Source organism: Delphinus delphis, chromosome 2 (assembly GCF_949987515.2).
Source record: "Delphinus delphis chromosome 2, mDelDel1.2, whole genome shotgun sequence".
NCBI lineage: Eukaryota > Metazoa > Chordata > Mammalia > Artiodactyla > Delphinidae > Delphinus > Delphinus delphis.
Window position 1 is genome coordinate 158,476,001 of NC_082684.1, and position 26,692 is coordinate 158,502,692.

The 26,692-nt window shown below is 42.9% G+C and overlaps 1 protein-coding gene across 6 annotated transcripts; it reads right to left on the bottom strand.

Moving 5' to 3' along the window:
- Positions 1-84: 84 nt before the first annotated feature.
- On the bottom strand, positions 85-26,611 carry NUDT5 (nudix hydrolase 5). Of its 6 annotated transcripts, XM_060006053.1 has the most exons (10): positions 17,095-18,093; positions 15,776-15,856; positions 13,743-13,810; positions 9,860-9,909; positions 8,485-8,592; positions 6,966-7,061; positions 6,265-6,366; positions 4,804-4,812; positions 4,620-4,673; positions 85-2,524 (listed from the first exon to the last, which is right to left on the bottom strand). In XM_060006053.1, exons 2-10 carry the CDS (start codon positions 15,833-15,835, stop codon positions 2,415-2,417), a joined length of 657 nt encoding a protein of 218 aa, XP_059862036.1. In that variant the 5' UTR covers positions 15,836-15,856; positions 17,095-18,093; the 3' UTR covers positions 85-2,414. The 6 variants fall into 6 exon arrangements, with proteins under 6 accessions (XP_059862036.1, XP_059862034.1, XP_059862032.1 ...); XM_060006051.1 differs by lacking the exon at positions 17,095-18,093 and adding an exon at positions 26,498-26,611 and having other exon boundaries at positions 4,620-4,812; XM_060006049.1 differs by lacking the exon at positions 17,095-18,093 and adding an exon at positions 26,295-26,441 and having other exon boundaries at positions 4,620-4,812.
- Between the last annotated feature and the right edge of the window lie 81 nt (positions 26,612-26,692).

A 26,692-nucleotide genomic window follows, 5' to 3' on the forward strand; every position in this document is an offset into this window, starting at 1 on the left:
TATATTCATACAGAATTCATCCTGAGATATCTATTGCAAATGTATTAGTTTAATCCTAAAAATATTGAGGGACAGTGAGTGGCCAACAAAAGGGTGCTCAGTTTTGTGACTAACATTTGGAAAGACCAGAAAAAAAAATGGTCACAATATCCCAGCCTCCATTTGCTATAGCACAGTTCTTTATAAATGACTCTTTTTTTGGGGGGGGGGGGGCGCTGTGCTGCATGGCTTATGGGATCTTAGCTCCCCGACCAGGAATCCTTCGTAGTGAAAGCAGAGTCCTAACCACTAAACCGCCAGGGAATTCCCTAATTCATTTTTCAAAGTATGTGCTTTATTGCCCAAAAAGATCAAACATAATTTTTCAAAGAAGTCCTTCTCATTCATATGGTTTTCTATCGTTGTTTACTTTCTTAGTGCAGGACGTGTATCTTATTTAGCTTAGGATCACAAAGCCAACTAACTTCAGGAGGAAGGCAGAGGAAATACAGGCAGGCAGGAGAGTCGCCATGTCCACTGGAGAGCATCTCCTGAGGGCCTCAGACCACTGTTACCATGGAAATACAACCCAGTGTTACAGCTCTTTTTCCCCAAAGAAGGTGGACATACAGCTTTTAATAATAAACCTTCAAAAAAGCACTAATAAACCTTCAACGTTTAAATACTGATACACTAATAGGGCCAGCCAGTGAAAGCATCCAGACTGCCAGTTCTCAAACTGACCGAATTTCCAAAGCATAACCTTTGATATTTGCAGAGAACATAAACTGCATTAGGCGATGTTCTAGGATTTAGGTGTCATTTCTGAACTGCACTCAGGAAAAGAAGAAGGCAGAAAGGACAGGCAGGGGTTACAAATCTCTGTCCTCCATCAGCATTGTGTAGCTTTATCAGTTGGCATGGGGAGTGGTTTTGCAAGAGTTGGAGGCTGTTTGGAGACTAGTTCTGTGTGCTTGAGCCTGTGCATTCTCTGTATGCTTTGGCGTCTCTTGATTTTGATGAAGAGCAGTAACGAGGGCCTTGGGTGCTCAGGGAAGAGGATTACAGTCCCTGGAGAATCATGATGCCCATGATTAAAAATAAGGATTTAAGAGGCACAGGGGAAGGCTACTATTAGAGCAACTAGTTGGGGCTAAATTTTCATAGTATTCACAGGGAGAGTAGACTTCATCTATACAGTTCTCTAGTTGCATGATTCTTTCCATTCTTTTTAGGAAGTACAATATAAAGATCTATTTTTGCTCATAAAAATATCTCTAGGGAAGTCAGTGAACCTGCAGACAAGCAGACTGTACTTGTACTTGTACTTGTTGGCATTAGTCCCCTGATCTTATCTGGCTCTGAGGGGCCTGGCTAACCCCTGGTCCAGGGCTGGAAACATGACTTAGGGGTAGCCAATGAGAACCATCCAGAGACCTCTACACCAAAGAGGCAGTAATCCTGGAGCCCCTGAGGCTACAGAAGTCCACACAACAGCCAAGCTCAAGAGGTAAGAAAATGGCCGGTGACATCGGTGGACCTTGAGGATTGGGGGCAGGGGAAGTTTGGGCACAGCATGAGCTGGAAACAATCCATATTTTCCTTTAAAGAAGCTTGTATTGGGTTTCTGGTCCTTGCTAACTGTGCTGGCTATACTCACGGTTTAACACGAAGACAGTGCCCCAAACCATATAAATCTTATTACTATGGGCTTGGTTTTTAGAAACTTCAAGTACTTTTTGAGGTAAGGATAGGAAAAGAGATTCTGAAGTATATACACGTGCTTGAGGGAAGGGCCCTGTATTTTCATTAGCCTCTGAACCTTGGTACGTGAATGAATCGATCGTTTTTCATTACATAAGAGCTGGTCACCCTCCAGTAGTTAGATGGCTATAAGGACACTAGCTAACTGGAAACATTTGCTTATCACGAATGTTATTCTCTTTTATATCCTGTGCTATGCAGATTAATTCCATATAGCAGATAATTAGGAGAGGCCAAGAAAGTCCCTATATAGGTCTGTCTGTTAAAAAAACTCTAATGCCGTAAACGGTTGTTTGCATACCTCACTACATATTTTTCAGTGGGGTTTGGAAGCGTTGACCTAATTGGAATTCAGGGCTATTTTCCTATGAAAATACCGTATCTCCTGGATTAGAGTAGAAAAGTTAACAGCTGAGCTTTCTTTTTTAAAAGCTGGATTAAACATTACCTGCATTTATGTTGTTGTTCTTTAATATTAGCTGTGGAGTCTAGCATTTAAATGAAGTCTATAATCTACCTGTAATTACAATTCCATACCACCACATGCATTCTGTGCTTTTATTTTATGAAAAAACTAATTTCAAATCTCCATTGAAACTAAGCTGAATACAAAGTCTTAATGAAGGAGGCCTGTGTCCTGGTTACAGAAACAAGGCGACTGTCCTTTGGCCTTAAAACTTCAGGAAGGGCTCTTCAAGCGGCTTCGTGTTTGCATGTTTCAGCGCCAGAGCGTAGGAATAGACTCTGGCGTCCACTGTCAGATGTTCATTAGCTACCAGATCTAGAGGAGGTGAAGAATACAAGTCAGATAATGAAGTTGATAACGGATAATACCCCTTATCAGCCAATCAGTGTTTACTGAGCGGCTACTATGTGCCAGTTCCTGTGCTAGATGCTGGTGGTATAGTGATGAACAAGACGTTTCCTGCCTTCAAGGATCTTACTCTAGCAGAAGAATAAAGGATGTAAAAGCAGGACTACGTTTCCAGCATGAGATTAAGAACAAGAAAAAGTTAAAGACAGAAGAGCACATATACCAGGTGATGATTCTGTGTTTTAAACAGCAAAGCTTTAAGTTTATAGATCCAACTGTTACTTCATAGATTGCTCACTACAGGGCTTTGTTGCGCTGAACTACACAGTGATGATTCATCCATCCTCTCCACTGTCAGGGACACACAGGTTCCATGTGCAAGTTCAGCTGTGTGCTCGGATGGACTGGATGAGGTCTCTGAATCTGACCACAAGGGCCTTTCGTGAGAACTTCTGTTTTACTCAGGTGGAGGCCCCCAGATTTCCAATCTGCCCCTTGTTTCCCAGCCACTTGTTTAGGAACAAGCTCAGAGTCGGTTTGACCCTCAAAGACAGGGTTCTGTCCTGCTCATCTGTGCCAGCAGGTGCTGGGCGAGTGCTAAAAGCTATTCTTCATAGAAAACTGAATTCCACGTGCCTTCCTACTCCTCAAATGGTACGTGTGGAATAAATAATTTGATTACTATATTGTGATGCTAGTAAAGCCAGGAACACTGTTTCTTTGCCCCTCCCTCTTCCTATATATATAGATCCTTCTACCTCCCTATTTTCGCCCCTCTTTTAAGGCTGGAAGGGAAGTTACTGGAAAGGAGAAGGAAGGAATTTTTTTTAAAAGGACATTTTTCTAATACAAAAAATAAAAACAATAGCACATAACCTTCAAGCATTTGTGTGTCACCGTTATCCCATTTAATTTTACTCCTGCCTCCTCAGAGGTAGGGGCTGTCCTACTGTTCCCGTTTAATGAGAAGAGCTAGGAGCCTGTTCTGAGCTGTAACTAACACACGGTTGACTGAGCCTCAATCCAGCCAGGCCTGTTGGCCTCAGAGTTGTGCTGTGACGGGTGGCCGTGGCTCTCCCCGAGTAAACACCTCAAATCACTGCATCTCCTCACGACGAGCACTTCTAACTCTGACCCTGGGATCCTAAGGTGGTTTCTACCTTAGGTCTGGTCTATAAAAAGGTAACGTAGGGATGGAGGCTGTCTGTCTGGGAACCTGAAATCCCAGCAGTTTTTGAAAGATCCCCTTGACTTTTCAAACACAGACGTCAGAAATAAAACTGTACGCCACTGGTACTCACGGGAGGAAGGAAGAGACTGCTCCCAAAGCTTCAGGTCAAACAATGCTTCAAGTTAATTTTTGAAATAAAAACTTAAGAGTATTCAAATTAGGAGATCACCCACTTCTTTGTCATGAGTGACTGGAGACGAACCCAGCTGGCAGAGGAGCCCCTGAAGGCCCTGCCACGTCTTTTGCAGTATCTCCTTGTGTAGGGTTACTGGAGGACATCGGTCCATGGAACCTTACTAATTTTTACAAAGTCCTATGAGACGGGCTGACTGGGAACCACATGTAGCTACATGACAAGTAGTTTACTAAGGGGCACGCTGCTAGTTAGTTCATTATATCAGCTTATCACACTGCGTATATATTAGATGCCTAAACATTTGTTAAAATCTTTAACTTAGACCCCACACAAAGAACCGTCCAACATACTGGCATATTTGAGGATCAGTTAAGAGATTATTTACTATACCTTTGCATGGCAGGGGTTAAAGATTGAAGGTATAGAATAGTTTTGGCTAATCAGCAGGCCTATATCTTGACTGTTCTGTAGAATTAAAAAAGCCCCTAATGAAAGCTTTCACTTGACATGGAATGTTTTGCTCTTATTTTCAAACTCTGTGCCACCTGGAAAGGAAACTTATTATGTAGGTCAACTGCAGTCTTATAACAGTTTCTAGGTATTTGAGTTTAATGAGGAAGAAATAGAATTATATTCAGTACCCCGTTGGTGGGGATGGGGAAAACAGAGAAAGTGGGGTGATCAAGAATGCTTACCATCAATTCTCTTCAGCAGGTCATTCTTTGGTAAGGAAATCACTTCCACAAATTCTAAACAAACAAAGTGCAAGTGAAAATAAAGCCGGACACCAGGCGAGCCCAACTGAGCAACTCACAATGCCATGGCCGCTCCCGCTGCACCACACGGCACTCAAGGCCAGCCCCCGAGCGGGACACGTACCTCCATCTCCTGAAAACAAACAGAAGGGGGACATCTCAGCAAGGCCCGGAATGGTCAAACGCTGCAAGGCTTTTGTGCAAGACGTTATCAAAAAGGCTATAAGAATTTAACAGAAACCTGGGTCTCTACTAATTTAGTTTATACACGTGGTAAAACAATTCCAACAGTACAAAGTTATTGTTCTCCAAATCAAATGTTTTAATGGCCAAGTTTAAAGCATATTCTGTGATATGCATATATGTATTTTTAAACTTTGTTAAAATATACATAACATAAAATTTACCAATTCAACCATTTTTGAAGGTACAAATTCAGTGGCATTAAATACAGTCACATTGTTGTGCAATCAGCAGCACTACGCATCTCCAGAACTTTTTCATCATCCAAAACAGAAAGGTGGTACCCGCTGAACAAGAATTCCCTATCCTCGGTGACCTCTATTCTACCTTCTGTCTCTATGAATGTAGCGATTTTAGGTATCTCACATTTGTGGAATCACACATCTGCCCTCCTGTGTCTGGCTTAATTTCACTGAGCAAGATGTTTTCAAGCTTCATGTATCAGCATGCCTCGTTGCTTTATGGCTGAATCATATTCCATTGTAAGAATAGGCCACATTTTGTTTATCCATCTGTTAATGGACACTTGGGTTGTTGCACCTTTTGGGTATTGTGAATGATGCTGAATGAACATTGGTGTCCAATTATCTGTTTGAGGCCCTGCTTTCAGTTCTTCTGGGTATTTACCTAGGAGTGGAATTGCTGGGTCACCTGCTAATTCCATGTTTAACTCTCTGAGGAACTGCCAAACTCTTCATCAGCATGTTATATTCGCTAGTTTGAAAACTGAGCATTTAAAATTAGCTGCAGTGGGAAACTGAACACTGGGAACAACTAAAAGGGACGGGAAATGGAAGACCTCCACTCCAACACATGATTTACGGTGGTGTCTGTGTCACCACCACCTTTTAGTGGGGCTGCGAGAGCACATGGAACCGACAGAGGCATTAAAGCCTCTGAATCCAAACTTGCTAAGAAACGTGGAGCAAAGAATTTCCCCAAAGCTTCACTAAATATGGAACTCAACAAAAACAGTTAACATGGTGCTGTGCTGTAGCACTTCTGCCATTCTTACAATATTGATGGAGACAGAAATCAGAGTGATTTCGAAGATTTTCACTGTTTATGATTTAAGGCCTGTAGTCCTTATTACTAAGCGGGAATAAACTCCATATAGAAGGTATGGAAATGTGTAATTGCACATTTTATATAAAGAAAGCACAAAAATCAATGAAGTGCTAAGAGAAAAATGCTGAAATACATAAGATTAGGAAAATAGCCAAGAGTACCAATGAAGCATCTCTGAAAGACCATTATTCTATTAACAAAAATCAAACTAGCAGCAAGTTAAAAGAAATTTAATACAACGCAACCACTGTAAACGCAGCCAACACGTGCTTACCTGGCTTTGGCTTAGGCCTTACGTTTTCAGCATCGTCTCCATTGATAGTTACGGTTACCATATGTGTGGTACAGTTTGACAAACCTGGATCCATACAGACAGCTGGGGAGAGAAGCAGCAGATCACCTTTCCAGACACTAGTCAGGTGTCATTCGTTTCATCACTTAAATGTCTTTGGAGGAAGAGTGGGCTTGTAACTCATAGTTTATGTAGAAGTTACGCAGGGGAACTGGTTTCTCCTATTCCCTTAGTATACACGCTGTAGGTCTGCAGAACACATGTGTAGTTAGTACTCATATTTTCCCCAGAGTTCCTGAGGAAATTTTGGTAAATCTGAGGGGTTAGATGCGGTAATATCCTTTCACCACATCAAGAAAGTCTTCTAGTGAGGAGCGCGGCATACGGACGAGATGAGTACGAAATAAAGCTTAGAATGTGGGAACCCCGAAAGGCACCCTAATCTCATAATTCTTCTCCAACTTCAGCCCTTTTTGCTCAGCCGTGCTCTCATGGGGCAGGGAGGTTCACTCTCAGGTGACCAGCCCTCATCAAGGATTTCTCTTCAGTGAATTAGCTAATAAATAAATCCCTGACCATAAAGAACACCCAAAGAATCGTCCCGTTCACATCCAGAACAATCAACTGCTTGGCTAATTTTCAAGAGTTTGTCCCCAAGCACACGCATGGGAAGCAGCACGAACCTGGGGAACATTCAGCAACGTCGCCCTTGTAGCCAGTTTCTTCCTCGAGCTCCCGAAGAGCAGCTGCTTCTGGGCTTTCGTTGTCATCGATGAGACCTGCAAGTCCCAGTCATGTGAGAGGTGGGACAGGGAGCCCCCTTCTTCTAACACACAAGTTGCCGAGCTACGTGTGAACAATCAAGCAAGAGGTTTGGGAGAAGTGGGCGTGCAGATAAAACTGATTCCGGTTTTGATCTTTTATAGAAAAACTAAAGACAAAAGAACACCCCTGGGCAGATTTAGTAGGTTCTGTTCCTCGTGTTTAGACCTAGATGTTTTTGTGAGCATCTCAGCATCAAGCTTGTTGTACAGCACGGATCTCCTGGGCGGGTAAGTGGCTTGGTGGTGGCCAACTGGCCCCGGTTTTAGACTAGTCATGTGACTACAGCACAGGAAGCCTGTGCTTTTTTTTGTTTCCTCACATGCGAGTTGGGGACAGTGTTTCCCATCTTGCCTTCCTCCCTCAGGGCCATATGGAGGGCTCTGGAATGCAATGCTAGGATAAACGTCACCTGGGAGGGAGAAGATCGGAAAGGAGGGAAGCAGGGGGGAGGGGACTGTGGGTAACACTAGTTCATTGTGAGGAGGGAGTAAACGGGCCGAGTGGGAGGAGGCCAGCAGCATCGCAGATCCTTTCTCCTGAAAGGAATTTACAGGATGCAAAGAAAAAGTGAAACATGGGCTATTCAATTACTTTTCTGTTGTTTTTTTGGGCCACATCAAGCGGCATGTGGGATCTTAGTTTCCCGACCAGGGATTGAACCTGTGCCCCCTGCAGTGGAAGCTCAGAGTCTTAACCACTGGACCACCAGGGAAGCCCTCAATTACTTTTAAAGTTATTAATTTCTTCAGTGAAATGGCAAGGAAGTGAGAAAGAACATAAAGCTGTTACTTATGTGTTACTATGGGATGGACTTTGAAAATACAGAACTTAAACCACTAATGATAACTGAGATCTAACCTCTTCAGATGGGAACAAGCCAATTAAGTGCTATAAGGATGCACTGCATTCTAGATACTTCCTGTACAACTGAAAAAATATTCTAGTTGAAATTAAGATGATTTCCTTGGCCTGTATACATACAGGAGGATCATGGTTCTTCCCCATTCACAGTTTCTGGAGTTAAGAGCCAGGCCTAGTTATTACTGTAAATTTGCCAGAGGCAGATCATTAGTGATAGAAAACGAAATACCTTGACAAATTAGGAAAAGCCAATGACTCAAAAGAGGCTAGAAAGAACGCTGCAAAGAGGAGGGCAGGTGGCCTGGAAAGGTGAGCTGTGATACCGCTACGGATTACAGGATCACTGGAGTGTGGCCTGGAGGTGCCTCACTGCAGAAGTGGTTTTGTTTTACTTAAAACCGCATGGACAGATGAAAAGGTGTTCAATGTCTAAGCTCTGCCGTTCTCAGGCTCTGCCCTGGCCCAGTCCAACAGTCCCTGAGGGGCCATTCTATTCCCCAGTGTTCAGTTACTCACCGGCAGGGAATTCTAGGCAGTAGCCCCCCATCGGGGGTCGGAACTGCTTCACCAGAATGATGCATTCATAGTGAAGGGTTCTTTGCAGCACGGGGATGACCGCCACACCTGCCAGCAGGAAATAAAACCAGGAAACCCCAATGAAAGGTCAGGAACGCCAGGAATTTGTTTACAGCAATCTAACTATTGATAAAAGCCCACATTTTAAGAAATGCTGCAGCTGAAATCTGTCTTGTATCTGCCATTAGCAATAGGAAGTTAATTTAAGCTACAATACTGGCAGTTAACTTTGGAAGTTATTCTCATTAAAAAAAAGCAAGGAAAAAATAATCACACTTCCGTATTATTTAATTTTTCTTTTTATAAAAAGCTTGTTTTTATTGCCACAATTTCTTTAAAATAAAATTGAAACTAGAAGTAAAACATTTAGCCCAGGGTCCAGGACAAATTTTGGTCTACACGAACCGCTACAGACATCATTTCTCGCCCTGCTGCAGCCAGGCCGCTGCCGAAGTTACATTGATCTCTGTGCTCTTCGATTTCCTTTAAGCAATAAATCAAATAAGTTCCAACGTTTGTCGTATATGCTAACTAGACTGAACTTCATTGTTTTAGGATAAAAGACCCTTTCTCCCAAGTTTACTTGGGCTTCAAACCAAACCAAAACCAAAAACCACTGGATTCTGGAAAACACAACTGCCCAGGGGGACCATCGGCTCCTCTCGCTTTCCCAGTAGGAAAACACAGCAGCTGCGGCAGCTGCTCCACTTCCAGGAAAAACAGAACACAGAACAAAATGGAAAAAAGGGAAAAACAAGGAAGACTTATTGCCCAACTTCCCCTAGACCAGAGGTGGTTTTCAGGACTTTTTCTGGGATCTTTGCAGGCAAAGCATCCAGGCTGGAAGGGAAAGTGAACTGAATGAACAGTCTTTTCCTAAGTCGTTTCCTCATCAACTTATAAAAGCAAGCAGTCAGAAAGCGCCAAGTCATGCCAAATAAGTTTTCCAAACGAAAGGCTCTCACCCAGATCCTCTGACCAGAACGCAAAAGATTTCTAGAAGTCATAACACATCTAGATACAGTATGTGGCTTCAAATTACACTGACTTAAGTTTGGCCTTAAGTATGATGACATCTTCCCCTCAAAAACACTGTTCTGAGCTTAGGTAACAGGAACCGGAAGTTATTGATAAAGAAAGCTTGATTTAGTTACAGTGTTGCAAAATAGAACACCAGAGTTAAAGATAAAAGATCATACTTGAAGATAACCCTGCTCTGAGGTCTTGGTTACAGTAAAAAACCCTCCTACCCCCAGTCTCCTAGTCCTGTGTGGGACTTCCTTTCGGGAGAGTTCTAACAGGTTTGCACTCATACCATCAGCCGACTGGCCTTTCCTCGTTGTCCGTTTCACAGTTTCCCAAGTTCTGTTCAGGCAGACAAGAAAAAACAAAAGCATTAGCGCTCAAGAGGAGACTTCTTAGGTTTTGGGTGTATAACCAGCACCTTACAGATGCAAAGCATGCAAATGTGCTAAAGATAGCAGCCAGGAACACCACGCAGTAAAGATCTGTATCAAAAAAAGAGCCAACTGTGCTTTCCCACAGCCTCTAAAAATTATCAGAGAAAACCACTGCCTCCCACATCTAACTCTCTACATCTAAACAGAGGGCCTGCTCATCACTTGAGCTGCCTTTCAAATCAGCTTTCAAATCATTTACTCAAAACACTTCTGTATGGATCATAAATTTGCCTGAGCAGCACAGCGGGCGATCACAGCTTTAAAGGCGATTAAGCAGTCAGTGCAAATCCAGCCCCTGTGCAAATTCCAAATGATATCCTGCATAATGTAAACCATTGAGACGTTTATTTATAGTTTCGATTTTAAAAGCTGTCACCTCAGCTACACAATGTAAGAAAGTAGGACCTTCCTGTTTATTAATTGAGGAATTAATAAATTTAGGTAAGTACTCTGCTTTGCATGCGTGAGATCCTGTCTAAAGGGAAAATGGTCCCTAAAAGAACAAGTGGGGTGAGCGGCTCCTGGTCCCCCCTCACAGCTTTATTCCTGACTAGCTATTTGTTTCAGGGAACCCGGTACTGACAATCCAGTTACTGGAACGACCGTGTTGTTTAAAGGGGGAAGGGCGCATGAGGGAATTTCCTCCTCACTCTTAGCCCTTCAACAGAAAAAAAGCAGCGGTTAGAGATGGGAGTAAAGAAGCAAACAATTTTGGTTTAAAAGAAGGAAGACAGGGCTTCCCTGGTGGCGCAGTGGTTGAGAGTCCGCCTGCTGATGCAGGGCACACGGGTTCGTGCCCCGGTCCGGGAGGATCCCACATGCCGCGGAGCGGCTGCGCCCGTGAGCCATGGCTGCTGAGCCTGCGCTCCGCAACGGGAGAGGCCACAACAGTGAGAGGCCCGCGTACCGCAAAAAAAAAAAAGGAAGACATCTGGATGGCTCCGGAGAAAGAAAGCAAAGCACCCATATCTGACATCTGTCTCCCTACAGTAAGACTGAGGGTAAGAGGTGCTCCTCGGAGGAAACCTCGTACTTTTTATCTGGTTGTCCTGGAGGCTTGGACCTTGCCACATTTCTATTAAAAAGTGTCAGAATTTAATCTGGTTAAAAAAAAAAAAACCTTTCGGTAAACTGTAGATCTTTTAGTATTGCACCCAAATTCTGAAGTGCAAATATGTCAAAAATGAACCTGTGAAAATCAACCAGACTACCAGGATGACTCACAGCTGCCCACATTCCTGTTAGTAGCAAGAAGCCAACCAACAAGCCATTCTGATCAGTCAGTAACTCGCAAGTGACGAAACACCTTCTGGCCCAGTTCTCTCTGCTGCCTCCTAGGGTTAGAGTCCTAAAGACTGAAGAAGACAGTGCTGGGAAAAGCACTGAAGGTCCCATCCCCAACACACTAGGAATAAAGGAAGCAAAAAGAGGAGCATCATTATAGTGGTTACGCTGAATTAAATAAGCAGTATGGAGCCATAAAATAGGTACGTATTTATAAGAAACAGTAGAACGAGAGCGCCCCCCGAGAGCTCCAGTCATCTCAGAGGGACTCAGAGAGGAGAGACGTCCATCTGATTGTTGTCTTAAAAGCCTCTTGTAGCTTTAGAATTCTGACTCTCGTTGAGTTACTCCGTTTTTAGTCTTTGTTATAAGGAAAGCCTGTTTTACTTTCTTCCCTCTAGTCAACCAACTCCAAGAGGTAGGCAGGGTGACAGAGGGGGAGCTCAGTTCTCTCCTGAATGTCAATACAGGGGCACACAGCCGGCACATCTTTACTCTCCCCAAATCAATTCCATACCCTCTTCCATGAACGAGACAATGGAACAAAGGATTTTCTAGCTGCAACTTAACTGTTCTGTACATGCAATAGTACTGTAAAGTACTGAGATTCATTCTTCAAAGCTTGACATTCGGGTATGCAATGTTAATGTTTCACACAGGCGCTCTCCGGAGGCTGCAGGGCAGCCCTACGTATGGACGGATGCGGAAGACCGTGCTGTAAACAGGCCACACAGTGTGGAGTCTGGGAGACCTGAGGCCACTCCCGACTACTGAAGCAGACTCTCCGGAGGTGAGACCGAATCCTGAGTATTTGGAAACAAATCCCCAAGTGATTCCGAGGCACATCCCTGATGAAGAAGTGCTGGAAGGAAGAGAGGACAGGGGCAGGTGCACAGCCACATGGGCCCCAACCAACACGTACTCTTCACACTAACTAGTGTTAAGGGCTCTATTTTGTGTTATAAACTTAACTCTACAGGAAGGAGAACGAAGCTGTGTCATGGTAGGTTAGGCTCTAAGCTCTGGCTACGTTTTCACAAGTGTAAGTATGTGTGCACCTGTCGTGTTCCCCAAGTCTCGGGCCTCACCACACCCAGCTCACTGCACGTAACAGGTACCCCCTCCCACTCTGTGGATGGGGCGTAGTGTGTGTTAAACCAGTTAGCTTTCTTACTTTGGGTTTACCCAAAGTAAGCTTTCTTAGATTTTAAAAGCTGTCACTTCAGCTACATAATGTAAGAAAGTAGGACCTTCCTGTTTATTAATTGAGGAATTAATAAATTTAGCTTTCTTACTTTGGGTTTACCAGTGCTATGAATATCTTAATGTTCCCCATGGCTCTCCAACATTGAACCTTATTACTGTTTTTTGCTACTTTAGTAGGTATAGTCAAAAGTTGTTTAAATCACTGGCAAGTCCATGTACTTTCACACTGACGATAGATGTATTTATTTCCTTACGAAGAAACTTTATTCTCATTTGATCACTTAGCAAATAGAGTTTTTATGTTAATGAATTTATATCATATAACCTGGATACTAAATTTAGTTACATTTTCCTATCTTCTCATTCTGTTTTACTCCTTTTTTGTATTTCATATGTAAACGTTTAGCACATTTTTTTCTTTTATAATATACAGAATTACTAAACAGAAAAGTTGGAAAATAGAAGAAAAAGGCTAGTCACATAGCTGCCATTAATATTTTGCTACAGTTTTCCTTCTAGCCTTTTCTTACACATTATTTGGCAGGGTTTAAAAACCATATATCCAATATCCTATTTTGTTACCAGCTTATTAGCTTTTCTGATACTGCTGGGTTGTCTTCGTGATCTGCTGTGGAGACGGCTGCTTAGATTTTGACAAATGAATACACTGTAACAATTATTTCTCTATTTTTAAGATGTTGAGGTGAATTTCAATTTATTTGTCTTTTAAATTTATGATGAACATTTTTCATGCATAAATCTGATCCCAAATAGTTTTCTCAGCATAGTCTCAGACACCGCGGGCGCCAGGCCCCAGGAACTCCCTCCTGGCCCTCACCCACATACGTCTTTATGGCGACTGGTACACAGTGTGAAATGCTTTACAAAACTTTTTCCCCCCCAATTTTCATTTCCGTAAGCAAGGTGTAAGCCTGTAAGTTTTACCTCAAACCCAGTAGCAATTTCTCCTAAATTCTAATTCAGAGACAAAAACTGGTTTAATAGAAGGAAGTCACCTGTACTGTTAATTATTCTGCTGCTTTATTAGCCTAAATTAGGCTTGGCCCAAAAGGTTTAGGTTCACCCTAATCTACTTGGGAGAATGGTGTTAAAACAGCTTAACTAGATTCTTTACTTAAGACAGAGTTTACAGTGAGGAAAATATCAAAGTTTATGCTAAACACTAAATAGAGACCCTGAGAACCCAAATCCTCAGCATTTTACAAAAAGAAGAAAAAAATACTTTACCTTGTTTTACCAGTAGGATCTCTGTAAGTTGTTCTTTCAAGCTTGACCCATTTTCCTTCTGAAATTAACTAAAAGATCAGATAGTAAGTTGGGAAACTTTCAAGCTGAGCTGTTTTTTATTTAGTTATTTTTCCTTTCAAACTTTTTGTGGCTCTCAATGATCACACTTCCCTCCCCAAAATTTGTGTCCAAGTTTTCTTTGTGTCTAAAGAACTGAAAGTTGTTTTTCTGATGGTGGGCCTGCTGTCCTGTGGAGTTTTGGAGGTAGGACTGAAGAGGTGAAAAGAAATGAGAGTTGACAAATTCTTGGGAGAGGGGAGGACGGGGGTACCTAGAAGGGAGCATGAGGGAGGGAGGGAGGGGTTTCTTGGGATGCTCCTAACCGTCTCTCCTCTGATCTGGGTGCCAGTCACGTGTGTGTGTTTAGGATGTGAAAACTCAGTGGCATCTGACTGTCAATGACTACACAGCAAAGCTGAATACAGGGATACCACGGCCAATGACAACATTTCCCATGACACATGGGTTTACCACCCAGTCTGAGGGGCACCCAGCATCGTTTTGCCTGGATGCCAAGGTTAGGTTACCAGGACTAACTTACCTACAGACTATACTGACTGAGCACAAAGGTGCACTGTGTACATAAAGCAGTAAGTAGCTTTTTTCTTACTATTCTATCTGTCACTTGTCGCCAGCAGCAACCTAATAATTATCAGCAGATCTGTTCACAGATAACACAGAAAGATTTTTAAATCAAAAAGAATTCCAGGGCTTCCCTGGTGGCGCAGTGGTTGAGAATCTGCCTGACAATGCAGGGGACACGGGTTCGAGCCCTGGTCTGGGAAGATCCCACATGCCGCGGAGCAACTAGGCCGTGAGCCACAATTACTGAGCCTGCGCGTCTGGAGCCTGTGCTCCGCAACAAGAGAGGCCGCGACAGTGAGAGGCCCGCGCACCACGAAGAAGAGTGGCCCCCGCTTGCCGCAACTAGAGAAAGCCCTCACACAGAAACGAAGACCCAACACAGCCATAAATAAATAAATAAAATTAAAAAAAAAAAAAGAATTCCAGAAAGGTGTCAAGCTCAGAGTTCCAAAGATGAAGGATTTAAAGTTTATCCACTACAATGGTTCCTGTAGGAAGAGACTTTTTAAAAGGTAAACTGGATAACACACAAGACATACATTAGTTCTGGAATTTAGACCACAACTAACAACTTAGGTTTTTATTCTTCTTAAACACACATATTGAGACCACAAATATCTAACCAAGATGTGATACCTAGGGATGAAATGTCTAAGCCCTAAAACTCACAAGATTTATTCTTCTACCCAGAGAAACTTTTAATAAAAATTGAAACAATAAGGTCCTACTGTATAGCACAGGTAACTATATTCAATGTCCTGGGATAAACCATACTGGAAGAGAACATAAAAGAGAATGTATATATGTGTATTACTGAGTCGCTTTGCTGTAAGCAGAAATTAACACAACACTGTAAATCAACTCTACTCCAATAAAAAATAAATGAAAAAAATAAAAATTGAGAATTTTAAAAATCAACAGTCAAAACTCACTTTAAAAACAGCCTCAATTTCGCTAATACATATAATTAAGAATGATACACCACTGCTCCCACACAAGAGCAAAATGCCCGAGTCCTAAAAAGGGAGCGGGAACAGTGTTTAAAACCTGTCTTAAAGAATGAAAAACAGGGGCTTCACTGGAGGCGCAGTGGTTGAGAGTCCGCCTGCTGATGCAGGGGACACGGGTTCGTGACCCAGTCCGGGAGGATCCCACATGCCGCAGAGCGGCTGGGCCCGTGAGCCATGGCCGCTGAGCCTGCGCGTCCGGAGCCTGTGCTCCATAACGGGAGAGGCCACAACAGTGAGAGGCCCACGTACCGCAAAAAAAAAAAAATAAAATAAAAAAAGAATGAAAAGCAATCATTTGAAACAGCAAATAGTCTATACATTTCTTTTAAACTCAGCTTAATATGGCGAAGGAGAAGGGAAGTAAAAATCAATGTATACCTCCTCTGAAATAATAGACTGCTTGGTATTTTGAGAATCTGCTGGTTCTTGTTGCTCCATTTTCACTTTATAGTCCCCAGGCTGTAAGAGAATGAGATGTGTTTAGGCTACATTAATTTTTCTGAATTACACATTTGTCCATAGGTCACTGGTCAAAGTACTTAAATGGCGGAAAAACTTGTGTCATCAAAGCTTGAGTTTCTCACGTGAAGACTGGGGAGAGCTGCCCCAGGTGGAACAGGAAACGCAAGGCCTCGGAAACGCCAGGAAAGAACAGAAAGCGTCCTGGTGAGACCGACCCACACCCTGCTATGCATAGACCTGGCCCTTAGACACAGCCTGAGATCTCCTGACTCCACCTTTAAAATGCTTTCCACGGGGAAACAGTACAAAGATTGTACACCATTCCCAACGCCCGCCCCTCAACTGCTGTCCCTTATCAACGCTTATCAGCGAAACTTTGAGTTGGTGGCTGGCTGCTTCTCCCTCCCCTTTGTCTGTGTGTGTGTGTGTGTGTGTGTGTGTGTGTGTGTGTGTGTGTGTGTGTGAAATGGATATACTATTCTAATAATTTAAAACTGAACAGTTCAGTGGTCCATTCAAAGTTTTAATGTGTCAACGTAACAACTGCACATAATGAGTTAACTAGAAGCAAGATTTGTTAGGAAAGGGCAGGCCCCATCCCGGGTGCCATGGGCTACTACTTTCTCCTGGCATATTCCCTCAATTCTGTACCCTGAATGTCTGAACATCTTTTTTCTACCCTCAAAGTTGATTGATAATCTGGCTGCATATACAATTATGAGCTGAAAATCATTTTCTGTCAGCAGTTTGGAGACACTGTTCAGGGTCTTGCTTCTAAGAAGCAAACTGGGGCTTCCCTGGTGGTGCTACAGTGGTTAAGAATCCGCCTGCCAGTGCATGGGACACGGGTTTGAGCCCTGGTCCAGGAGGATCCCACATGCCGTGGAGCAACTAAGCCCGTGCGCCACAACTACTGAGCCTGCGCTCTAGAGCCCGTGAGCCACAACTGCTGAAGCCCGCGTGCCTGGAGCCCGTGCTCCGCAACAAGGGAAGCCACTGCAATGAGAGGCCTGCGCACGATAGCGAAGAGTAGCCCCTGCTCACCGCAAGTAGAGAAAGCCCACGCGCAGCAACGAAGACCCAATGCAGCCAAAAATAAATAAAATAAATAAATTTATACACATATATATATATAAAAAGCAAACTGGCTACTGCTAAGAAATTTGGAGTCACTCTGATTCTAGATCCTTTCCAAGTGACCGGTGTTCTTTCTCTGGAAACCTGCAGTTACTTACATCTTCACGGTGATGTTGGTGTTATTTTAGGGGATTCAAGTGGGTCCTTTCAATCTGGAAACTTCATTCTGTGCCTCCTCAACTATTTCACTGATAATTTCCTCCCCTCTGTTTTCTCTCTTCTCTCTTTCAGGAAATAATACTTAGCTGTTGGACTTCCTGAATCGGTCCTCTGTCTTGTCTTTTTCATTCCTATTTTCTGTTTCCTTGCTATTTTATCTACATTTCTCAGTGTCTATTCCAACCCTTCACTACCCTGAAGTTCCACAGTTCCTAACCTACCCCAGCTCCAAACTTTAGCTCCAGGGAAAATAGAAACCATCAAACAACAACTCTCTTACCAACCATCTTAGAAGGAAAAGTGTCTGCTCTGTTTCTTCTGGGACCTAAAGTGATAATTAAACAGCAAGTTTCCCTAAAACACAACCAACAAAACTTAAATAAACCTTCTCATAATCCTGTTCTCTGCTCCAACCTTGCAGGACTTCTTGAAAGACCAGATGACACTACTGTGTATCTTTACTCAGGCCATCAATATCTAGTCCCACACGTCATCCGCAAGCTGGAAATACAAGTACCTCCAATCCCTAAACTCCTTTACCAACCATAACTCATCCATCGCAAGTCCTCGAAATTTACCTCTAACACTTTCTGAAAGTGTCCTACCCCTACTATCCCTGCTCTGGTTAAAAACCTTAATGTCTCCCACTTGGGATGAAATGATTTCCAAAACTATCTCCCAGACACTAGATTTTTGTTTACATTATCCAACTTTCAACATTGCTCACAGTTATGTTACTATAAAAACTCCCTAAAATCACTGACACATAAATGAATGAAGGAAAAGAGTGCAACTGGCTGGCTAAGTCTAGAGAGCCAACCTGTTTCTAAGAATCAGGTTGGTGTGGGGCCTGCTTAGGCTTGTTCTGAAGAAGAGTTCCTCGTCTACTGGTCTTTATCTAATTAAGTTAAACTCAATTTCAAAATTACCTTGGCACAAAGTTAAAAAATTCACACTTTCTGATTTCAAAACTTACTGTAGGGCTTCCCTGGTGGCGCAGTGGTTGAGAATCTGCCTGCCGATGCAGGGGACGCGGGTTCGTGCCCTGGTCCGGGAAGATCCCACAGCCGCAGAGTGGCTGGGCCCGTGAGCCATGGCTGCTGGGCCTGCGTGTCCGGAGCCTGTGCTCCGCAACGGGAGAGGCCACAACAGTGAGAGGCCCACGTACCGCAAAAAAAAAAAAAAAAAAAAAAGCCACAGTAATCAAGATGGTGTGGGTACTGGCACAAGCATAGGCTACATATAGATGGACAGAATTGAGAGTCCAGAATTAAACCCATAGATGTACAGTGAACTGATTTTCAACAAGAGGGCCAAGAGAATTTTGGAGGAAAAGAACAGTCTTTTTAACAAATTGTTCTGGGACTAGATATACACATAGATAAGAATAAAAATGAACCTTTACCTAATACCATCTATAAAAATTAACTCAAAATGGATCAAAGCCCTCATTGTAAGAGCGAAAATTATAAAACTCTGTGAAGAAAACATAACTTTAAGTCTTCATGATCTTGGGTTAGTCAATTGTCTCTTAGATACGACACCTAAAGCTCAAGTGACCGAAGAAAAAACAGATAAACTGCATTTCATCAGAGTGTAAAACTTTTGTGCTTCAAAGGATACCATCAAGATAGTAGAAGGACAACCCACAGAATGGGAAAAAAGTTTGCAAATCTGATAGAAGACTTGTATGTGAAATATGTAAAAAACTCTTACAACACAATAATTAAAAGACAAATAGCCTAATTTAAAATAGGCAAAGGATCTGAACAGACATTTCTCCAAAGAAGTGTATACAAATGGCCAATAAGCACATGAAAATATGCTCAACGTCATTAGCCATCAGGGAAATGTAAACCAGCACCACAATGAGATACCCCTTCACTCCCGCTATGATGATTATAATAAAAGAGATAATAACAAGTGTTGGTGAGGATGTGAAGAAACTAGGACCCTAATATATTGCTAATATATTGCAGTTCCTTAGAAGGTTAACCACAGAGTTCCCATATGACCCAATAATTTCACTCATAGGTATATAACCAAGAGAAATGACACACAGGCTCACACAAAAACTTGTACACAAATGTTCACAGCAGTATTATTCATAATAGCTCGAGTGGAAACAACCTAAATATCTATCAATTGATGAATAAATAAAATGTAGTGATTCCATACAACAGACAATTATTCAGCCATAAAAAGGAATGACGTACTGATACATGCTACAACATGGATGAACCTTGGAAACACGCTAAATGAAAGAAGCCAGCCACAGAAGGCCAAATATTGTATGATTCCATTTATATGAAATACCCAGAAGAGACACATCCATAACACAGCAAGCAGGTTTGTGGTTCCCAGGTGACTGGGGGAGGGAGGGACTAGGGTATGGCATTCCTTTGGATGAAAATGTTCTGGAACTAAATAGTGATGATGGTGGCACATCTTGTGAATACACAAAACCATCTGAATTTTATAATCACGAAGGTGAACTTTATGGTCTGTGAATTACATCTCAATTAACAACCACCACCATTGCAGTCTTAAAATTCCCAACAGCTAAGTGTGTAGGATAGTTGGGTTATTGACTGTCACCCTGGGTCCAAAGGCTGACAAAGCCCGGAAGACCAGTTTGCAGAGTTCTGCTCTGGACTCCACAACACTGCGTTGCTAAACCACGCAACCATTTTACTGTCCGCTCGGTGCGCATTTTGTCTGATGCTCAGTACGTATTTATGCTGTATTATTAAAACATTATGAACACCGTTGCTTGCACATTATTTTGTGGGCCAACTCAGGAATTACTCTGGCAAAGAAGCGAAATTTGAGGCCTGAGGTGAGGAAAGATGACTGTATGCTAAAGAAATAAAAATACCCACTTAATGAGGATGAGAGAAAGAAATGCCTGTACATCTTCACACTCACTGAAGCAGAGTGAAGGGGGGAGAAGGGTGCTAATCTATACAGAGTGATCAGGAAAGGCCTCTTTAATTCGGTGACAGTTGAACAGAGGCATGAAAGTAATAAAGTAGTAAGCTACACGTACGTTTACATACTTAGAGACAGCATATGAATTATACGCATAAGAAAACAGGCAGCTATTCCTTTGAAAGTACCCCAGACGGTAATTTATTAGGTAAACTTTTAACTGGCATTGGTTTACATCAGACAAACAGTTGACATTATTACAGGCAATCACAGTAGAGTGCTGCCCCAGATGAAAACGAACCATAGGTTAGTTACATAAACGGCTGGCTACCCGTCTCCACCTGAGTGTTCTACATCCAGAGAAAAGAACTTTATCCACCTAGATTTTTATCTTCTAGATTTCCATTCCCTTCTATTAACAACATATACATCAGAGAAGGAAAGTTTCCTCCACTTCTAGTTCTGACATTTAAGAGAAAGTAACTCTCAGGCAACCAAGCAACCCCATTTAGTGCACAATATAGAATCTGTCCAGAACGGTACAAAACACTCGGATTAAGTCAAAATTTCTACCTCCTTTAAAATGACGTTCCGACTCAAACTTCTTTTTTTTTTTTAACATCTTTATTGGAGTATAATTGCTCCACAATGGTGTGTTAGCCTCTGCTCTACAACGAAGTGAATCAGCCATACACATACATATATCCCCATATCTCCTCCCTCTTGCGTCTCCCTCCCATTCTCCCTATCCCACCCCTCTAGGTAGACACAAAGCACCGAGCTCATCTCCCTGTCTGACACAAACTTCTTAAAAGCAGAGAACTGCAGTCCTTAAAGGTACACGTGCCACCAGAAGAGCAGATAGGCAGAGCAAGATAACCTCTACTTTCCTCTATGAAAAGATTCATAATCTGGATTCCCAGGAGACAAAATGTCAGTAACACCTAATTTCGAACAAGAGGTCCTCCTACGACCCCCATGTGAGTATCTTTAGGGGCAAAGGGGCATCTAGTTCCTTCAGATTTACACGACACTTTAAGGCATTTATGTTATCTGCTGGGTCCCCTAATGTTTCTCTTTACAGCTGCCCTCAGATTTTCAAAGGGATTGTTAGTGGGCTAAAAAGGTGAAAAAGCCCTATTCTGAAGGATGGTTCCCCATCCACCCCTCTTCATCTAAATTAGCTAAACTCAAGTACAAAACAGTCCCAGTAATCAAAAATCGACCCTCAGTTGGCAAATGCTAAACTATTTATAAGCAGTTGTTTCAAACAGACTGTATTTTAAAATGTTTAAGCTAAACTGTTAGAGGTCTAGAAAAACAAAAAACAAGCTCCAGACATAAATTACAAAAAAAGAAAGAACAGAGTGGCTAACAGGGCTGGGCCTCTCGAGGGTAATTACTTGGAATGCAATCAGCCCCAAGGGTGAACAGTATTCTCTGGCAATCTATGAACTGTGTTAAAAACAAAAATGGGATTAAAGAGTGATTTCAGAAGTCTATTCTTTACCACGCGATTCCCAAAATGTTCAGAATTGTGCAAGCACGTCAAAAGTATTACTGAAACAGAAAAAGAACATTATTCTTAGCACCATTTCAGAAACAGAAGCTAAATAGTGCGGTGTGGGGCTGGTCACCAGCGCAGCTCTTCAGAGACCACACAGCTCTCCACGCCCGGCTGCATGCTTGTCTCCAACACCACTGTGACACAGCTTTCCTAAGCCAACCCCATGCTATTTCGAGATTTAAAAGTAAAATTTAATTTGGGCTTCCCTGGTGGCGCAGTGGTTGAGAGTCCGCCTGCCAATAAAGGGGACACGGGTTCGTGCCCTGGTCCGGGAAGATCCCACATGCCGCGGAGCGGCTGGGCTCGTGAGCCATGGCCGCTGAGCCTGCGCGTCCGGAGCCTGTGCTCTGCAACGGGAGAGGCCACAACAGTGAGAGGCCCGCGTACAGCAAAAGAAAAAAAAAAAAAATGTTATCCACTTCGTTAGCTAGAACTTAAGGTCATCTACATTTTGCTAATAGGTGTATGTTATACGTAAAAACCCCACAAAAACCCCCATGTACATAACGCTGAGTGTTCTAATTCACATAATCTGTTTTAACCTACTTTGGTTTGAGCAGAGAAGGTCTATGATGTGTCAGAAGGTCTATGATGTGTCAGATGTGTGATTTTTCCAGGGCACAAAAAACTCCAGTGAAGGAAAATGTCACAGGATTCTTTGAATTCCTGTACAGTGTCGGGCAGCAGCGTCTAACTAGCTTTGTGAGCGTGGGCAGTTCAAAAGTTCAAGTATACAGCAAGTGCAAAGTGACCACTATTCCTGCCCTGGGGACCTTATATGTAAATAACCAGAAGGGCAAATGCCTGCTAGAAAGATAATGCAATACCAGGGTTTTTTAAATGAGGCACAAATCACATCCACTTGGGAGGCAGGGAAAATAGAAAAGACTTTTAAAAAGCTACTATTAAAAGGTAGTTTGATACTAAGATATGATTTAGAGACCAAAAAGGCAGGGCAAGCATTCTGAGTAGAAGGAACCACATGAACAAAAGCAGAGATACTAACTGGGGGAAGGGTTGAGAAATCACAGGAGAGTTTGGCAAGCCCTGAGGCTCTCAACTTTTCCCTCCCTATGCCCTCCAAAACAAACAAACAAAACCAAACAAACCCCACATATAATGGATGATATTAACAAACACATTTCCAAAGGCTTACACAGATTCGGCTGGATGCCCGCCCCTTTCCCCCAAATTTGCTGGCAAACAAAGCACTCAACAACCTTAACCAGCAGGCCACAAACTCCTGCTGCTAGGCACGTTCCTCTTGGGTTTAGCACTTACAATTCTCCACTGAAGGGAGGAAGATAAAAGATCACATTTTCACAAACTTGTGTATTTGAGTATTAGGAACAACAGCTGGATTAAAGTTAAGTGGGAGTAAGATTCAAGAAGTTAAACTGAGAACCGCAAAAGTCAGGCTGTAGGGTTTGCGCCCAGGCTCTCATCATTCACGTATTGCGATACCCGAGTCCCTGCAGCTTGCTGAGCTTGCAAAGTGAAGCAAAAATCAGAGCGAGAAATCACACATTGGTTAATCTCTCCCAGCTAACAGCTGAGTATTGTAAACACCATCTATACTCAACCAAAGATGTAGGAGCTCAAATCGTAAGCCAAAACTTCTGATTGACAAATGAAGGTCAGGCAGTTGGAACAGTTTAATAATTGAGTAGAGAAATCAACAAGGCAACTTGAAAGAAATTAAGTGGGAGATCAATTTTTGCAAAAAATAACGATTGTGTTGTTAACAGGCATGTCTAAAATGCTATTCTACATTCTTTCAGAAAAATTACACAGAAAAGCCACTTGATTTATAATGAACCAAGTACCATTAGTTTTGTTATATTTCATAATCTTGGTTAAAATCATAAAGCTTCAAAAATTTTAGTTTTTTTAAAGATAATATTTTGATCAGTCTTCTTTTGTACCATCTATGGTACATCAAATGGATTAACTTTAAGTGAGCTTTTCTTTGTTGACAATTAACCTCACATAACTTCCTGCAGTTACTTTGTCAATGATGCAAAGCCACTGAAAGCTTTCTTCTTTCTTTTCTTTTCTTGTAGGTGTAGGGGTTGGATGGGCAGGGAGGGACTGACATTTTACTGAAATTATACTTGGTGATTTATGATCATTAACCAAGTGATTTACAATCATTACCTTTAGTTCTGGTTGAGCAAGAGTGAACTGATTGTAATTACCCCTTGGAAAAGTTAACTGGTTACAGCTACAGAGTAACAAGACCAGTAAAGAACCTCTTCATAATTGCCCAGGAAAGAGATAACAGGTTTGGACGAGGGTGGACCAGGAGCAAGCAGATTTAATTCCCTGCAGATGAGACTTTTTTACTTTTCCTAAAACAGTTTCTGGGGAAGGGGTTTCCAAAGCTAATTCCAAGAAGGAGATGATCTTAAAGAAAACTGGGAGAAAGGGGTGGTGCAGTGTTCAAACTTGGAAACACTGAGTTTGAGATGTCGGTAAGATATCCCAAGGGGAGAAAACCAACAGGCAGTTGGAAACACTAATCTATAATATTAATTATATTATGGATTCAGAGAAGGAAATGTTTCTTCATTATTTAATTTGGAATTGCTCAATTACCCCCTATCACTTTGGTTACAGATATTTTTCGGCCCTCACGAGAAAAAGCAACTATTTCCACTGTTGTAAAGGTTTCATTGAAGAAACTTGATTAATATAAACAGTTGATGGCTAAATGAAGAAAAGGTAAACATGGTGGATAATAAATAATGAAAGCGGGGCTTCCATGGTGGCGCAGTGGTTGACAGTCCACCTGCCGATGCAGGGGACACGGGTTCATACCCCGGTCTGGGAAGATCCCGCATGCCGCGGAGCGGCTGGGCCCGTGAGCCATGGCCGCTGAGCCTGTGTGTCCGGAGCCTGTGCTCCGCAGCAGGAGAGGCCACAGCAGTGAGAGGCCCGCGTACCGCAAAAAAAAAAAAAAAAAAAAAGAAAGCGAATTTAGCTGTACCCATTCAAAATACTGGAGTGTCTGTTTGTAATATCAATTTATTCGATGCTGGTTAAATGTGTAACAAGTTACTTAAAATCAGCTGTGAGTAATACTAAAATGTCAGCACTTCTAAAGTATATAGCCTGAATAAAAGACATCTGCATCAAATCCCTTCCCTGTAGTGTCTATATTTAAGTTTACAGACTTAGCTGCTTCTTTACAAATAACTGCAATTCTCACCTCAACCTCTACACGCAAGTTTCCTGGGCTTCCTCCCAGACTGACTACGTTCCCAGTTTCTACTTTCTCCTATACATCTATTAATTCCTATCTTCAACAGAAAATACCTTACCCAAATTAACCCCATCAGTGCTAACATTGCCTTCAGCTGCAACTTGTTTATTTCTAGGTCACATCAAAAACAAATATTTGAGTGACCACTCCATCCGGTATCAAGTCTCTCTTAGATCTGGCAGCCTGGCACCATTCTCCCAGCATCTATGGAATATTGCTTCTTTCCCCCATCAAAACAGAAAGGATTGCGTAATCGTGGATCTCAGAAGTGCTACCGACCCACTACCGCCGCCCCTGCCCCAACATACTCTGCAACGGCAAACTTCATTTACCTCCGCTTTGACAATGTATGTTTAAAAGCTCTGCTCCCAATTAAACCACTTAGGAACACTTTTTGAGCAAAACAAAACAGGAAACGCATATTCCCGGTGTGTGTGGGGGCGGGGTTCTAACGCCTAATGGGCAGAGAATCCTGTAATTATACGAATGAATACCTTTCTAAAGAGGCTTGTAATCGGTGGGGTTCTCACCTCTTTCTAATTTAAAACGACTTAAGATAAGCCAGTAAGAATGTGCAATTTTAAGGAGCTATCCGAAATGTGCGCCCTTAGGCAAAGGTGCCTGGGACAAGCCCAAGGCACGTAACTGTACGAAGCAAGGCTAGGTTTAAAAGGCGTTTCTCAGCACCTAATCATTTCTCTTTTCATTCATTTAAAGAAATAAATAAAAGCGAACTTTTTCGGTACTCTACTTTCTGACCGCCATCTGATACGCCCTTACGAAAGGAATAGGGAAAACAGACGATAGGGTGATAGGGGACGGACGAAGAAGAGGGAAAAAGAATGGTATAACAAATTCGACTAGCATTCCTTACAGTCTTGTGAATCCAGCATGGAATGGATACGGACACGATCTGGCTGTGTTTTTGCAAGCTGCTACTTTTGAGAGACTAGAATAAATGAACTTGACGCTCAAAGGCGACACCTCTCCTTTCCTCTGTTCTCTCAAATCTACCTCCTCTATTCACCTCCAAAGTCCAACTCCCCAGGACCGTACAGACAGGCTCGTTCCCTCTCTCTCACAACCCTCCCCCACCAGAGAAGCGGGGCCATGCCTCCCTTTGCAGATGCCTCCACCACTGCACTCACGCTAACATTTCACTGATGTTTCCTACTTTCTGTACCCCGAGTAGCCCAGCTCTTCCACCCCGTTTCCTGGTTTGCCTCTGAACCTGCCCTCCTTTCCGCGCCTCGCGGGACGCGAGCTGGGTTCACAGCCGTGGAGACGCGCTCCGCTGCCGGCATGCTCCAGGTGTGCTCCCTCCCTCCCCCGCCAAAGAGACCCTGCACTTGATTGGCCCGCGCCGAGTTACCTACTCCCAGGCGTGGGGCGAAGGGATGGGTACTCCTTTAGGAAGGGGGAGGAAAGGAGAAAGCACGGGTCCAAGGCAGCAGTCTCAGGAGATGCTGGGCTACTGCGGGAGCCGCAGGCGCGCCTCGCGTTGATGAGAGAGGGTGCGCGCTCGCCCCCTCGCGGCACCCGTAGCACCCCCGCTGGTGACCTAGCCGCAGAGGATTACCTTCCGGGGCAGTGCGCGGCTAGACGAGAAGAGGAGCCCTGCATTTACAATCCTCGTCTCAACAGTTTCGGAATTCCTCTCCCGTGGACAGAACTGTGTGTGTGTGCGTCTGCGTGTGCGTGTGAGTGTACCCTAAAAAAGCACGCCCCAAGATTCTTTCTCTCCGCTCCTTCTTCACTCCTTCCTCCTTGCTTA

Coding starts and splice junctions, on each gene's coding strand:
- NUDT5 (XM_060006051.1), bottom strand. CDS start 15,835: ATGGAGCAACAAGAACCAGCAGATTCTCAAAATACCAAGCAGTCTATT. Junction 13,811..15,775: donor AGTCTATTATTTCAGAGGAG/GTATACATTGAT, acceptor CTGATCTTTTAG/TTAATTTCAGAAGGAAAATG. Junction 8,593..9,859: donor GAAAGGCCAGTCGGCTGATG/GTATGAGTGCAA, acceptor TCCTGCTGGCAG/GTGTGGCGGTCATCCCCGTG.